Below are 15492 nucleotides of genomic sequence, written 5' to 3'. Positions count from 1 at the left end.
TTTTTTTACTATTCATGTTCACTTTCTCCTAAACCATGATTTTTCTAGTGTTGTTGCTGAAGGATACCTCTATGAAGTAAAACAATCAGGCAGCAGGTACCTTAAAAAATTAAAATAACTCATAACTTCTGTTCAGTTGGATTTTTTGTTTGGTTTTGGTTTTTGAATTGTGTTCAGCAGTGCTCAGAGATCACTCCTATGATCTGTTGCTCAGGGCACCTATGGGGTGCAGGGGAATGGACCTAGGCCCAGCACATGCAAGGCAAACATCTACCTGTTCCTAATAGCACCTAAATAAAATCATTTTACATTTAAATTTTTAATTTTATTTTTGTTGTGGAACCAGTTCTGGCAATGATCAGGGGCTACTCTCAGCTTGGTTTCTGGACCATGTGGTACTGAGAATTGAATCCAGGCCTCCTGTATAGAAATGTGCTCACCCTGTTGAACTTTCTCTCAAGTCCCTGGTATCTCCTTTTCATGATCAACTTCTCTTTTTAGTTTCAGGCTAATAGTTGGAAAAGTCTTATCCTCAAAATCTGTCAGGGGTCTATAAGCCCACTGCCCTCTCATTATTCCTATGAGCTTCAGCAGCTCCTCAAGCAGATGTTTAAGAAGAACCCCTCCCATCGCCCTTCAACCACCACACTTCTTGCTAGAGGCACAGTATCTCGGTTTATCCGGAAATGCTTACCCCCAGAGGTATGGTGTATATTGGGTTGATTGCAATAGATGTCTTGTAAAATAGTTATTTTTAAAACACAGTCAGTTGTAAAAATTAAACCAATGCTGGTATATTATAAGAAAAGGTAGTTGAAGTTTATAAAAATAGATGTTTATTTGGGTGTCAGTTCATATTATGCTTCTTTGGGTAGATCATTTTGCCTAAACTATTCTTACATGAGAGAGCTTTAAACAAGGTTTTAAAGAAAGAATTCATTGAAAGGGATTCATTTTGGGGGGATCACCTGGTGGTTTTCAAGGGTTACTCCTGGCTCTGCTTCCTCCTCACTTCTGGCAGGCTTGAGGGACCACATGGGATGCCAGGAATCGAACCAGGGCTCATCCTGTGTTGGCTGCATGCAAGGCAAATGACCTACGGCTGTGCTATTGCTCCGGCCCCTGAAAGTTATTCTTCACATAGGAAAATTATTTCATATTCTACTTGCATCCATAAAATACTTACATATTAAAAGAGACCTTGCTTGCTTGCTTTTCTTTTTTTTTTTTTCCCGGATTTTGGGCTATGCCTGGCAACACTCAGCGGTCAGTCCTGGCTCTGTATTCAGAAATCACTCTTGGCAGGCTCAGGGACCATATGGGATGCCAGGAATCGAACCTGGGTTTGTTCTGGTCAGCTGTATGCAAGGCAAATGCCCTATAGCTATGTTATCACTCCAGCCCAACACCTTGCTTTCTATCTTCTTCCTTGTATAGTACTGTTTGTCCCCAAATGAGGTTGCATATTCTTCAGGTTTTTTTCTAAATATATATAGATATATCTCTTTTTAAGTTCTATATATTAATTGTTATTCTTTTTAACTTTAAGTAAGTGTTATTATAGGGAAGAATGTTGGTAATTAAGTATCATGAGAGTGTCTAAAGTTTGTTTTTGAAATTCTCAACTTAAAATTTCAGATTATCAAAGAATATGGTGAGCAGATATTGGAAGAAACAAAAAAATCTAAGCATAATATTCCAAAAAAAAAGGGTAAGAATCGTGGGGCTTTTTGTTGTTGATTTTTAAAAATGCTTTATAACAAAAAGGGGGAAATACATGTATTTCAAGTTATTAGAGTTAATTTCTCAAAAATTCCAATAAAAACTTTCTTTTTCTTACTTTAGATATAATTCTGGATGGCAAATTCGAACTTTAGTTTGCTATAGACAGAAAGAAAATCCTAGCCTGGCAGCTTTATGGATATAAAGCTTGTTCTCTCTCACATTAGTACCACATTTATTCTGGTTGGTCCTAGATTGTGTCATTTCTTGGGCTGCCTAGAAATCTAAACATAAGAACATAATATTAATCCTACAGGAAACTAACAGCAAGTTTCTAAAAAACAATCTTGTAAACAAGCTTTTACAAACAGGCTTTGGGACTAGAGAGATTATACTGGAATTAGGTTCTTGCCTTGCATGTGGCCAACTCCATTTTTGATCACTGATACCATGTGGGACATCTCCCTCCCTGCTCCCTGCATCATAGGTTCAGTGCTTTAAGCCCCTGAGCATCCTTAGGTGTGGCCTGGACATCATTGAGCATTGCTGTATCTCCCTAGTAGTCCCCAGCACCATGATGTCAAATATCTTAAGGCCCTACCTGACTACAAATCATTGAGTGGGGTACCTGAGACTTCTGAGCACCACTTTAGAGGGCAACCGTTTAGTTCCCTAAAAGGCAAACAGAAAACAAACAAAGCAAAAAATAGCCTTTTCTAATATTGAGAACTATCTACATAATGTGTGCACAAAATTTCCCTCTTCAGGGCTGATGAAAAGGAGGAGGACTGGGTTCTGTTCCTAGTATCACATGGTCCCTTGAGCACCACTAGATGAAGAAAAAACCCCAACACTTTCTTGTATGTGTTGTCTTTTCTGGGTACAAGATAGACTTGTGACCTTTTAATTTTTCTTTTTTTCCTTTTCTTTTCTCTTCTTTTTTGTGAAGCAACGTGTCATTTAATCCTTCAGCCTTCTAGAAACAAATTTATAACAATAAAGGGAATATAATAGTAAAGTCATTTAAGCTTCCAAATGTTTTTCACCAAATATACACTGTTGAATGCTACATGTTCATTTGCTAATTTCATACCCACACATTTACAAACTCTAGGGATTAGTACTTTCCTTTAATATATAGTTGAGAAAATTTAGTCTCTAAGAATTCTATTGCTTTCCAAAAACTCCATAAAGAAATCAGGTGTATCCAAGTTTCACAACTGGTCAAGTTCAGTACAATTTAAAGTTGGGGAAGGTGATGCCTTCCATCATCTTTTTCCAAAGGGTTGCTTTATCTATTTGTGGGTGTTTATTGTTTCAAATGAATTTCAGGAATGTTTGATCCACTTCTTTCAAGAATGTTATAGGTATCTTAGAGGAATTGCATTAAATCTGTACAAAGTTTTAGAAAGTATTGTCATTTTTAATGAAGTTAATCCTCCCAATCCATGAATAGGATATACGTCTCCATTTTTTTGTGTCCTCTTTTATTTCTTGAAGCAGGGTTTTGTAGTTTTCTTTGTATAGATCCTCCACCTCTTTAGTTATGTTGACTCCAGGATATTTGAGTTTGTGAGACACTAATCTAAATGAGATTTTTTTAAATGTCCATTTCTTCTTTATCATTATTGGTGTATAGAAGGCCATTGATTTTTGCATGTTAATTTTGTAGCCTGCCCTTTGCTATCTGAATCTATTGAATCTATAAGTTTTTTGGTAGAGTCCTTAGGGTTTTCTATATATAATATCATGTCATCTGCCAACAGTGAGAACTTGACTTCTTCCTTTCTTATCTGGAGGCCATTGAGATCTTTTTCTTGCTTAAGTGCTATAGCAAGTACTTCTAGTACTATGTTGAAAAGGAGTGGTGAGAGGAGGCAACCTTGTCTTGTACCAGATTTTAGATTAGGAATAATATTAGCCATTGGCTTGTGGTAAATGGCCTTGACTATATTGAGAAAAGTTCCTTCCATTTCCATCTTGATTTTATTATGAATGGGTGTTGGACTTTATCAAATGCTTTCTCTGCATCTATTGATATGATCATTTGGTTTTTATTTTTTCTTTTGTTGATATGTTGATTGATTTACATATGTTAAACCATCCTTGCATTCCTGAAATAAAGCCTACTCAGTCATGAGATCTTTTAATTTTTCTGAAGTAATTTTTGTTTCATTTTTCTTTGACATCAGTGTCCAAGACGTGATATCTAAAGATATCAGGCAAATATAGTGAGAAGGAACAGAATAAGAGAGGAGCCAGGGAGATGCACAGAGATTAAGGAATTTGTCTTGTATGTGACTGGTCCCAGTCTGGAAATAGCCCCTCCCAAGCACTACTGGGTGTAGCCAGACCCAGCTTTTCTCCCACAAAAGAACAGAGTAAGATAGAAGAATTAAGTTTACAGATCACACACTGTTAATCCTCTCTTATTTAGTGCTCTGGACTTTTGCATACTGCAAAAGAGACATTTTGAAAGCTGAACTCTATTGTTTCCTTTTAATGACTATTGCTAAGTTTTTGGGTTAGCACCCCAGGGTATTTAGGGGTCATTCACAGTTTGGTGTTCAGGGGTTGTCTGGGAACCATGTGGTACAGCATATCAAATCCAGGACTTCCCCATTCACTCAGCCCTTTGAGCCACCTCCCTACCCCTAAACTGTTTTTTTTTAATTAAATATTAATGTTAATTTTGCAAAAATGTGAAATCTTTCTAATGGTACAAACTTCAGCCTTATTTTACTCCCTGAACTTTAGAATCAGAGAGTTACTTTTGCTTCAACAATTTGTTCCAGAGTCCATTTTCATGTACAGTAGGTATTATTGAGGACTTTGTTCATGACGGGGTATCGGGAAATTAGTTCTTAAAAAATATGGGCAACAATCAGGGAGAGTAAGAGGGAAACTGTTGACATTGGTGGTGGGAAATGTGCACTGGCAAAGGTTGTTGTACATTGTATGACTGTAACTCAATCATAAACAACTTTTATCTGTGGGGGAAACACTGTATTATGAACAATCTTGTAACCATGATGTTTAAAAAATTTTTTTTAATCTGGGCAATAGCACAACAAACAAAACCACAGTCTCAGAGAAAAAAATGTGAAGGGAATCTGGAAAAGTGCAGTTTTGTGGTTTCTAAAAGGAGCAGAGCAGAGGAGTGAAGCTGTACATTTGTATCAGGGCCCACTGTCGAGTGTCTCCGGACTAGCCGTGACTATGGAAACACAGATCAGTTCTTGAAGGTAGCAATCATGTCTCATTATCTCTGAGGTATCTTCATGCCTTCTTCAGAGTTTGTGGTCTCAGTTCTTTCTTTTTTGTTTTTGCTTTTTGAGCCCTTCCCAGTGGTGCTCAAGGGCTGCTTCAGTGTGGTGCTTGGGCATTAGGGTGCTCTTGGTAGTGCTTAGGGGACTATGGGATGCTGGAGATCAAACCCAGAACTCCTACATGGAAATCATGAGCTCAACCTTGAGTCTTCTCCCAGCCTAATAGTACTATTTTAATTAGTTAACGTATTTTATTTATTTTTAGTTTGGGGCATCACACTTGGCAGTCCTCAGGTATTCTGTGCTCTGTGATCAGGAATCATTCCCAGTGATGCACAGGAAAATACATGGTGCTTGGGACCAAGAACAGCTGGCCACATGCTGGGGCAGGTGCCTTAGCTATCTCTCTGGCTCCTAGAGCAAATTGTTTGAGGTTGAGTGGATGTGTGTCACCCACTTCAGACCTCTGCCAAAGAATAATCAGGCAGAAGTGCCCCTTAACGGGATGAATTACCAGTTTCCTCTGACTGCCACTGGTCAGTTCACCCTCCTGCTTGTGGGGGTAACAGGGCTGGGATGTGGGTCAGGACTATGAGCCAGTCCTCAACTTGACTCAGTGAACAGTGATGTGTTTCCTTTCAGCAGGAAATGGCAGGAGCAAGCCAGGAGATGCTGCCTCTGGTAGCAGCTGAGCGGGATGATGGGGTGATGATCACCAGGCATCATTGTTTCACTTTGGCTTTGACTCTTGGTCTCCAGACATGTCATTTTTCTCCCAGTGTTTGCAGAGGGCTTCATAATACCCGCCTTTGTGTGATTTGTCTTCTTCATTTGCTTTTCATTTGAAGCAGACCCTGGCAGACTCAGGAGAGCCTTGGACGAGGAGGTGGGTCTAATGGTAAGTGCTTTATAGTTGCATGAATGAAGTGGCTGTCTACCCAGCCCCCATGAGACATTTAGAATACTGTAAGGAAAGACCTCCAGTTTTCCCTCTTTGGGGTGTTCAATGGTTGGTACCTGCAATCCTGCACTGCCATTTTAGGGCACTATTATCTGTTACTGGCATTTTCATTTTTAATTCTTTTTTGTGGGGAGATGATTGAGCCATATTTATTGATGCTCAGGAGTTACTCCTGCTTTGCACTCAGAAATCACTTCTCATGGGGGTCAAGGACCATATGGAATGCTGGGGATCAAACCCTGGTCTACAGCAGGTAGGTCTACAGCAGCTCCTACATACTATACTATCTCCAACTCCTACATTTTAATGTCTTGATGGCAAGTGTTGTCAAAGGTAATATGAGAGAACTTTGTCCTGTTTTGGTCATGAGGGTATTGTTTGATGTTGGCTTTTGGTTGGTTTTGTTTTTATTATGGTAAGTAGATATCTAAACCCCACTATGTAGGTGATTGTAAATATAAAATTCTTTTAGATCTAAGTGACATTCATAATGTTGAATAACCATCACTACTCTCTATCTCATCACCCCAAACAGAAACTCAGTACTCAGGAACAGTAACCCCTATTCCTTTCCCGCTACCGACCCCTCCTCAGCCCCTGGTGAGTCCCTCAGCAACTCTATGTCCTGTCTCTCTGGATTTCCCTGTCCTGTGAGCAGCAGTTAAGTGGACCTTTCCAATAATACTTTTTGTATGTGATTTCTTGTACTAATCATCATGTTGCCAGGCTTCTTTCATCTTCTAGTCTGTATCAGAATCTTCTCCCTTGCATGGAAAAACAATGAATTTATTATTTGGAACAAGGGGGGTTAGGCCACACTCAGCAATGCTCAGGTCTTACTTCTGGCTCTGTGCTCAGGAATAATTCCTGGTGGTGCCTCAAAGGCTCTGTGCAGTGCCAGGGAACAAATCTGAGTCTGCTACATGTAAGGCAAGTACTTTAACCCCCTTACTAGCCTCTTAGCTTATTATTTTGATCTTAACATTAATATGCTTGAAAATGTTCAGATGATTTTCCATTATGCCCTGAATCAAGTTAAGAATTTCTGGCCTGCTTTCAGGATCTTATTTATCTTGCTTTGCTCTAGGTGACTGGGTGCTCTTTTCCACTACAGTGGGAATAATGTTGTCAGTAATAACCCCAATCCACCTATTAGTGGTGTCATTTTCACCTCAGTAGATTGTGTATTCTCTATAAATATCTCTCAAAATGCTGTCACTTCATGTATCTTATTTGTAATTGCAATTATAAGAATAAATTGACATTAATAATATACATATGTGTAAATATATGTACATATATATGGTTTTGTTTGGGGGCCACAACTAGGGCTCAGGGGTTACTCCTGATTTTATGCTCAGGAATCACTCCTGAAGGTTATGTGGTACCGGAGAATTAATCTGGATTGGCTACATTCCATGGCAAACATCCTAACCACCTACTATCTTTCCTGTCCCTATATATATGGTTTTTAATCTGCACATTAAATATGCATATATGTATGTGGTTATTTTTAATTTATTGATCTTCATTTAAAATGCATCTTTACTTTTTCCTATTATAATGTCCAATGTCATTTAACCTATACTTTTATTCTATTTTGAAGCAAGGAGAAGAACAAGGGAGAAAGTGTAGCCACACTGAGTTAGAAAGCATCAATAAAAATTTGGTTGAAAATGCATTGCAGAGAATAAACAGAGAAGAGAAAGGTAAGTTATTTAAATTCTTATCATTGTATAACAAACTGGGGAATATAGAAGGAATGTTTATTTTTATTTTATTTGTTTTTCCCCCCATCTACCCTTGGACAGATCTTTGGTTTGTTTAGCTGTTTTTGAGTCATACCCTGTAGTCTTACAGTATCCATTATAGGTTTGGAAATGATTTGATGCCAGTTTTTGAACCTAGAGATCCTGAATGACAAGCATGTGATTTCACCCATTGAAGTATCTTCGAGGCCCACAACTGACTAGGATTGTTTTGGGATATATTTTGTTTGTTTTATTTTGTTTTGGGGGCAGCATCCCAGCAATGCTCAGGGGTTACTCCTGGCTCTGCTCTCAGGTATTATGCTTGGGAACCCTGTGGGATGCCAGTGATTGAACATATGTCTGTTGTATGCACGGCAAGTGCTATATCCTCAGTACTATCACTCTGGCCCCAAATTTACTAGATTTTAAGTGCCCTAAGTAAATAGATATACATATTTTGTTTATTTAATACTTTACTTAGTATAACAGGAATGTTTTATTTACTCATAAAAATAGATAGGGCTAGAAGATAGATTAAGGTGCTTGTCTTGCATATGGTCGACCCTAGTTTGATTCCTGCGACCACATATTTTCCTCTGAGCACTTCCAAGAGAGATTCTTGAGCCCAAAGTCATGCGTAAGCTAGGTGTAGCCCAACCCACCAAAAGAAAAAAATGTATTCATTAATAAAAACATTTAGAAGAAGTAGCACTTGATGTTTTTTTCACTGTATAAAGCAGGTCATACAGCATATATATAAACCCTCTTATTGTTTTGGTCTTGTGCACTGTGAATTGTATGTTAATTATACATCATGTTTTTAATTCACCCTTTTCAGTGATTAATTTTATATTTTCATTTAGGTGTTAAATTTTCTTTACTACTTAGACTTGAGAGAATATAGTTGTTAGATGATTTAGAAAGAGGAAAATAGTTTGTTAGAGCATAAGTGTGGCTATAGATGAATAAATAAAAGAATGTGCTTAACCATTCTTATCTGCATTTTAATATCAGATGATAAATCAGCACCTTCAAGGAAAACCAATTCAACAAGTCCTCTCAGGCGACAATGGGGAAAAGATGCATCTAATACCACTCTGACAGCTTTGGAGAATGCATCCATACTCACCTCCAGTTTAAAGGCAGGTGATGATGGAGGTTAGTAGTCTGCTCTAATCCTAATTATTTTATGAGACCATTTTAGTTATAAAATCGGCTATCAACTTTTTTCCATTGTCATCCTGTGAAGGATATTTGTTGTCCCAAATTGAAGCACTGCTCACTTAGATGAGCAAAATAGATTTTAATAGGGGGAAAATACAATAACTTTTCTTGAAAGGCACTCCAACATCTTGGGGCTAGGGAAGGAACTTGAGCCGGCCCAAGGCTCTTAGTTATTCGTGGACATGGAAAGGACTTTTACCTGAAAGAAAAAAGAGTGGGAGAAAAGGGACACCAAGACAAGGATGTTGATCAAGGTGTCAATTTTATTTCAAGCAAGCAGGGCTTATATAGGAAGTGAACAATAGTGAGTGGTTACATGAACAATGCAATCTCTAGATGTATTCATAAAAATCACAATGCTCTGCCAGCATACCTCCTGCAAGCACATACCATAGTTATATAACAAGCCTTCCTGTGTGGTCAAATTCTTGCAGGGCAGTCTGCGTCAACTCCTGCCCATTTGGCAGGTACACATCTTGAGTTCAGATTAAGGGCAATGCTGAGACAAAATGTCTGTCCGAGGCAAAATGGCTGTACTTATGCTAAGCTATATTTCAAAGGATCTGGCTCCCAACAGGAACTTAGCAGGCAAGCTTGTTTCACCTCCATGCAGTGAATGTTTATCACATATATACTCTGCAAAGAAAGATGGGAAAATCTTTGTCTAGCTCTAGATTTTTAAATTAATAAATTGTTTAATCACCAGGCACTGCAAGTTACAAAATTGTTCATTATTTCAGTCATACAATATTCCAACAGCCATCCCTTCACCAGTGCACATTTTCTGCCACCATCATCCCCAGTTTTCCTCCCACCTTTCTTACTACCTGCCTCTGTGACAAACATCTTTCTCCCCCCCTTTTATTTTCTTTTTAGCTCTTTGACTTGCAATATTGTACCAATGGGGTGTCATGCTTATCTCTTTCTCTTGTCAGCACCGAGTTCTTGCCCAGAGTATTCATTCCAACTATCATTGTCATAGAGGTCCCTACTCTGCCCTAATTGTAACTGCACTCTCATATTTTGTGGCAAGCTTCCTACCAAGGACTGCTGAGGGTCTGTCTCAGGTTATTCAAATCTACTTCATTGATCTAATATTTTTTCCTTACTGCTTTTGGTTTTTGGGTCACACTTGACAGTGCTAAACTGTTACTCCTGGTTCTGTGTTCAGAAATCGCCCCTGGTAGGCTTGGGGGACCATATGGATGCTGAGAATCTAACCTGGGTCCATCCTGGGTCAGCTGAGTACAGGCAGACACCTTACCTCTGTGTTTTCATGCCAGCTCAAAATAATGGTCTTGCTTTACTACAATATCATGCTGTTTTAATTACCACCACTTTTATTTATTCCATTTGATGTGAGGAAAGTGATGCCTCCCATCTTGTTTTTCCCAAGGATTGCTTTAGCTGTTCTTGGAAGTTTATTGTTTCATATGAATTTTAGGAATGTGTGATCTATGTTTTGGTAAAATTTCATGGGTTTCCTTATAAGGACTCCATTAAATTTGTATACTGCTTTGGGAAATATTGCCATTTTAAAAATAATGCTAATCCTTCCATTCAATTCACAGGATGTGTTTTCATTTTCTTCTGTGCTCTTTTATTTCTTTTTTTTTTTTTTTGAGTTTTTCATTTAGTTTAAATGCCATGACTACAAGGCCTATATCTTTTTTTTTTTGGTTTTTGGTTTTTGGGCCACACCCTGTGACGCTCAGGGGTTACTCCTGGTTATGCGCTCAGAAGTTGCTCCTGGCTTCTTGGGGGACCATATGGGACGCCGGGGGATCGAACCGCGGTCCGTCCTAGGCCAAGGCAGGCACCTTACCTCCAGCACCACCGCCCGGCCCCACAAGGCCTATATCTTGAAGTAGTGTTTTGTAGTTTTCTTTTTTGTTTACTTATTTATTGGTTTTTGAGTCATATCCAGTGGCACTTAGGGATTACTCCTGGCTCTGTGCTCAGAAATCGCTCCTGGCAGCCTCAGGGGACCATATGGAATGCTGGGAATTGAACCCAGGTCCATCCCAGGTCAGCTGCACAGAAGGCAAACACCCTACTGCTATGCTATCTCTCTGGCCCCAAGAGAAAAGTTTCTTAAATTCCCATATTGTTGAGAGTTTTTATTATGAATAGGTGCTGGATCTCATTAAATACTTTCTCAGCCTCTATAATCATCTGATTTTTTTATTGATATGATATGTTTTGTTGATTGACTTTTGTATGTTAAATCATCCTTGCATGGCTGGGATGAATCTTACTTGGTCATGGTATATTATTTTTTTTTTTTTTGGTATTTTTTTGGGGGGGGGCACACCCGTTTGATGCTCAGGGGTTACTCTTGGCTATGCGCTCAGAAATTGCCCCTGGCTGGGGGGGACGACCATATGGGACGCCGGGGGATCGAACCCCGGTCCGTTCCTTGGCTAGTGCTTGCAAGGCAGACACCTTACCTCTAGCGCCACCTTGCCGGCGGTATATTATTTTTTAATGATTTTTGAGTTCTATTTGCTATTATTTTATTTGTATCTATGTTCATCAACTATATTGGCTTGTAATAATTTTCTTGTTTTGATGTGTCTCTGCTTTTGTTAACAAGGTGATATCAACTTCCTAGAGGCTGTTTGAGATTGTTTCTGTTTCTTCAATTTCTTGGAGGAACATGAAAGAATAGGTCCTCTTTAAAGGTTTGAAAGAATTCACTAGTGAATTCATATGGGCCTGAGATTTTTTGGGGAGAGAGAAGACTTTTTTTTTTTTTTTGGTTTTTGGGTCACACCCAGAAGCGCTCAGGGTTAACTCCTGGCTCTGTGCTCAGAAATTGCTTCTGGCAGGCTCAGGGGACCATATGGGATACTGGGATTCGAACCACTGTCCTTCTGCATGCAAGGCAAACACACTACTTCCATGCTATCTCTCCGGCCCTGGGAGAAGACTTTTGATTCCATTCCAACTTCCTCAATGGTGATAGTCTGTTCAGTTGTTCCAGATCATCTTGGTTCAGCCTTGTGAGACTATAGGAGTTCAAAAATTTATCCATTTTTCTAGATTCTCATTTTGTGGCATAAAGATTCTGAAGTAATCACTGATTATCCTTGAATTTCTGTGATGTCTGTTGTAACCTCCCCCTTTTCATTTCTAATTTGGTTCTCTTTCTCTCTCTGTTAGTCTTGCTAATGATTTATTATTATTATTATTATTATTATTATTATTATTATTATTAATTAAAAGAACCAGCTCTTTCTTTCATTGACCTTTGGATTTGTTTTTGGATTCTAGGTAATTAATTTATTTTCTAAGTTTTGTTATTTCCTTCTTCCTGCCTGCTTTTTGCTCATTTTGTGGATCATTTTCCAAAATGTATAGTCAAATTATCTATGTGGGCTTTTCCTTCTTGATGAATGCTTCCTTTTAACACCAGTTTTGCTGTGTCCCACGAATTCTGGTAGTTCATCTCCTCATTCTCATTTATTTCCAGGAATATTTTATTTCCTTCTGACCTACGAATTGTTCAGTATTGAACTGTTTAATTTCTGGGTGTTAGAGTTATTTCTCTATTACTGTTTGTAATTCACTTCTATATTCAGTGCATCATAGTCTGAGAAGATAGTTGACACTTCTTTTGATTTTATAGAGGTATGTTTTGTTTCCTCATGTGGTCTATCTTGGAGAATGTCCCATGTACATTAGAGAAATATATATTTGGCTTTGGGGGATGAAAAGCTCTATATATACATATACATATATACACAGACATATGTATATACATATGTATATATACTAGACCCTTTGCTGAATTTTAGCATAATTGATCTATTATGAGACGATAGAGCTGTAAGTTTCCAAATATTATTTTATTGCTATTGATGTCTTTTTTTAAGTCTACTAGCAGTTGTTTTAAAGTATTTTTCTGACCCTCATTGGGTGCATATATATTTAGGGTATGATTTCTTCCTGATGGACATATTCCTTGGTTATTAATAAACCATCCCCTCTATCTCTTACAACCTTTTTGAACATGAAGTCTATAGCATCTAATATTAGTATGGCAACTCCAGTTTTTTTGAGCTAGTTATTTACTTGAAGTACTCTCTTCCAGCCTTTGACTTTGAGTCTGTGTTTGCTCTGTTTCTTGCAGGAAGCTGAATAGTAGATTCAATATTTTACCACTTTGTCTCTCTCTCTCTCTCCTTTTTTTTTTTTTTGGTTTTTGGGTCACATCTGGTAGTACTCAGAGGTTACTTTTGGCTCCATGCTCAGAAGTCACTCCTGGCAGACTCAGAGGACCATATGTGATGCTGGGATTCGAACCACTGTTCTGCATGCAAGGCAAATGCCTTACCTCCATACTATCTCTCCGGCCCCACTTTGTGTTCTTATTTGGTCCATTTAGCCTATTGATATTGAAAGAGATTATTATCATGGAGTTTTGTGCCATCTTTTTGTAGAAGTTTGGTGTGTTTGTGGGGTTTATCTTGTTATGAAGCACTCTCTACAGTTCTTCTTTTAAAGTTTTGAGTCTATGAAGTTTCTGGCTTGTTTATCTATGAAGTTGTATCCATCCTTCAAATCTAAACTAGAGTCAGACTGGCTAAGGTATTCTTGGTGAGGCTTCATTTCACTGAGCTTTTTCACTACATCTCACCACTGTCTTTGATAAATCTCCTTTAAATGTAAAGGATGCTTTCTTGTATGTGATTTCCTTCTTTGATCTTGTTGCTTTCAGTGTTCTGTCTGTATGGTTTATTTATTATTTATTGGTTTTTGGGCCACACCCAGTGATGCTCAGGGGTTACTCCTGGCTATGTGCTCAGAATCTTCCCTGGCTTGGGGGACCATATGGGACACCCGGGGATCGAACCGCAGTCCATCCTAGGTTATCGCACGCAAGGCAGACACCTTACCACTTGCACCACTGTTCTGGCCCTGTCTGTATGGTTTTTATCTATTAGATTAGGATGTGTCTTGGAGTATTTGTATTTGTATCTCCTTTAGCTAGCACTCTTCATATGTCCAGGATATGGGGACATATGCACTCTCCAGTTCTAAGAACTTCTCAGCAATGATATCTTTGACTGTTGCTTCTTCATAAGAATTGTCTTCCTGGTCCTCTGGGACACCAATAATTCTTATATTGTTCTTTAATTCAGCCCAAAGTTCTCTTGTCATCTGTTCATTTATTTAAGGCTCTTCCATTTTCTGCAATTGTCTAGAAGTGTTTGCAGCTCATGATCGAGCTGACTGATTCTGTCCTCAGCAACTATTACTCTGCTAGTGAAGTCTTTGATTTCCGTGAGTTTTTCATTTTACCAACTGTAAAATAAATCTCATGAACTGTGAGATCACCCACACATGGTATTTCTACCCCCAAGAGGATGGGTCTAATGAAGATAGGGCACCCATGAAGGATTAATAAACCAAGCCAATCAGGAGAGTAATGGAGTAGTGGCTTCTCTCTGTTGGTATCTCTCTGTCCTCCAAGCCAAACTGCTCTTTCTTTATTAAACCAATACAATCTACCTGGAGGGGGAAGGTCAAGTGATCCAAGTGGGATTTTACATATCAAAGGGCTAGGTGACCTAACTCTGAGATGCAGCCAGAAGGCACTCCATGACACCCTGACTTCGATATAGGATCTGTGCAAAAACCAGGATCTCTAATTACAGAAACCTGACTACGACAGCTGTGATTGAGAAGAATTTTTACTGGGACTACAAAAAAAGGCTTTGGGGTTAGATAACTTAGTATACCTGAACCCCGTAGTTTATCTTAAGGCACAATACTTCATGAGTAGGGTCTCCCTGTATTTAGGCCAAAGGTTTTTTCTTTCTATTTTCCCCAACTTTTGCTGTACCTATGTAGAAAAAAATAAACCTCCCTCCACACATACACCGTAAATTTTCTTTTGTTTCTCTCTTTTTTTCTTTTATTTCTTTTTTATCTTTTAAATAGGGGCTTCTGCCTTTTTCATAGAACTTTGGGATATGAATTACTTTGTTTTACCACATATTTTCTGCATTTTAAATTTTAAAAGAAGAGACGCCAGAGTGATAGCACAATGGTAGGGCATTTGCCTTGCACATGGCCAACCTGAGATGGACCCAGGTTTGATCCCCGGCATCCTATATGGTCCCCTAAGCCTACCAGGTGAGATTTCTGAGTGCAGAGCCAGGAGTAACCCCTGAGCACCACTAGGTGTGCCACCCCCCCCCCAAAAAAAAAGCCTAAGTAAAAAGAAAAAAGAAAGGCTGGGGGCCAAGGGCCAAGTGTTCTCAGATGCATTGGTGGAGGAAAAAAAGGACAGAACTAAATATCTAAGCCAAAGTCAAGACAATAAAATAAAGAGATCTAAACTTTAACAGTCTAAACTTAAATGGGCCTGTTATACTGTCAGACCTTAGGAGCAGAGAGTGGTGGTATAAGATCCAGTCTGGGATCAGTGGTGGTGGGAATGGTCCTGATTCACTGTATGTCTGAAATCCAACTATGAAGGACTTCGTAGATCACAATGGTTTCAATAAAACAAAAAAAAAATTTTTTTTAAAGCACTAGGTAAAAATGAAAGAGG

At 38.7% G+C, this 15492-nt stretch overlaps 1 protein-coding gene across 1 annotated transcript in view; it reads left to right on the top strand.

Annotated features, from left to right (window-relative positions):
- NEK3 (NIMA related kinase 3) overlaps positions 1–15492 on the top strand; it is a 34690-nt gene that overhangs the window by 14561 nt on the left and 4637 nt on the right. Inside the window, exons 8-12 of the mRNA XM_049778793.1 lie at positions 502–702; positions 1639–1711; positions 5840–5889; positions 7559–7661; positions 8718–8861. Of these exons, the coding sequence (XP_049634750.1) occupies positions 502–702; positions 1639–1711; positions 5840–5889; positions 7559–7661; positions 8718–8861 (571 nt within the window). The remainder of the gene's footprint in view (positions 1–501; positions 703–1638; positions 1712–5839; positions 5890–7558; positions 7662–8717; positions 8862–15492) is intronic.

This window comes from Suncus etruscus, chromosome 8 (assembly GCF_024139225.1).
Source record: "Suncus etruscus isolate mSunEtr1 chromosome 8, mSunEtr1.pri.cur, whole genome shotgun sequence".
In the NCBI taxonomy this organism is placed as follows: Eukaryota; Metazoa; Chordata; class Mammalia; order Eulipotyphla; family Soricidae; genus Suncus; species Suncus etruscus.
Note: the sequence above shows the minus strand (reverse complement) of the source record. Positions and strands in the feature narration are given on the sequence as shown.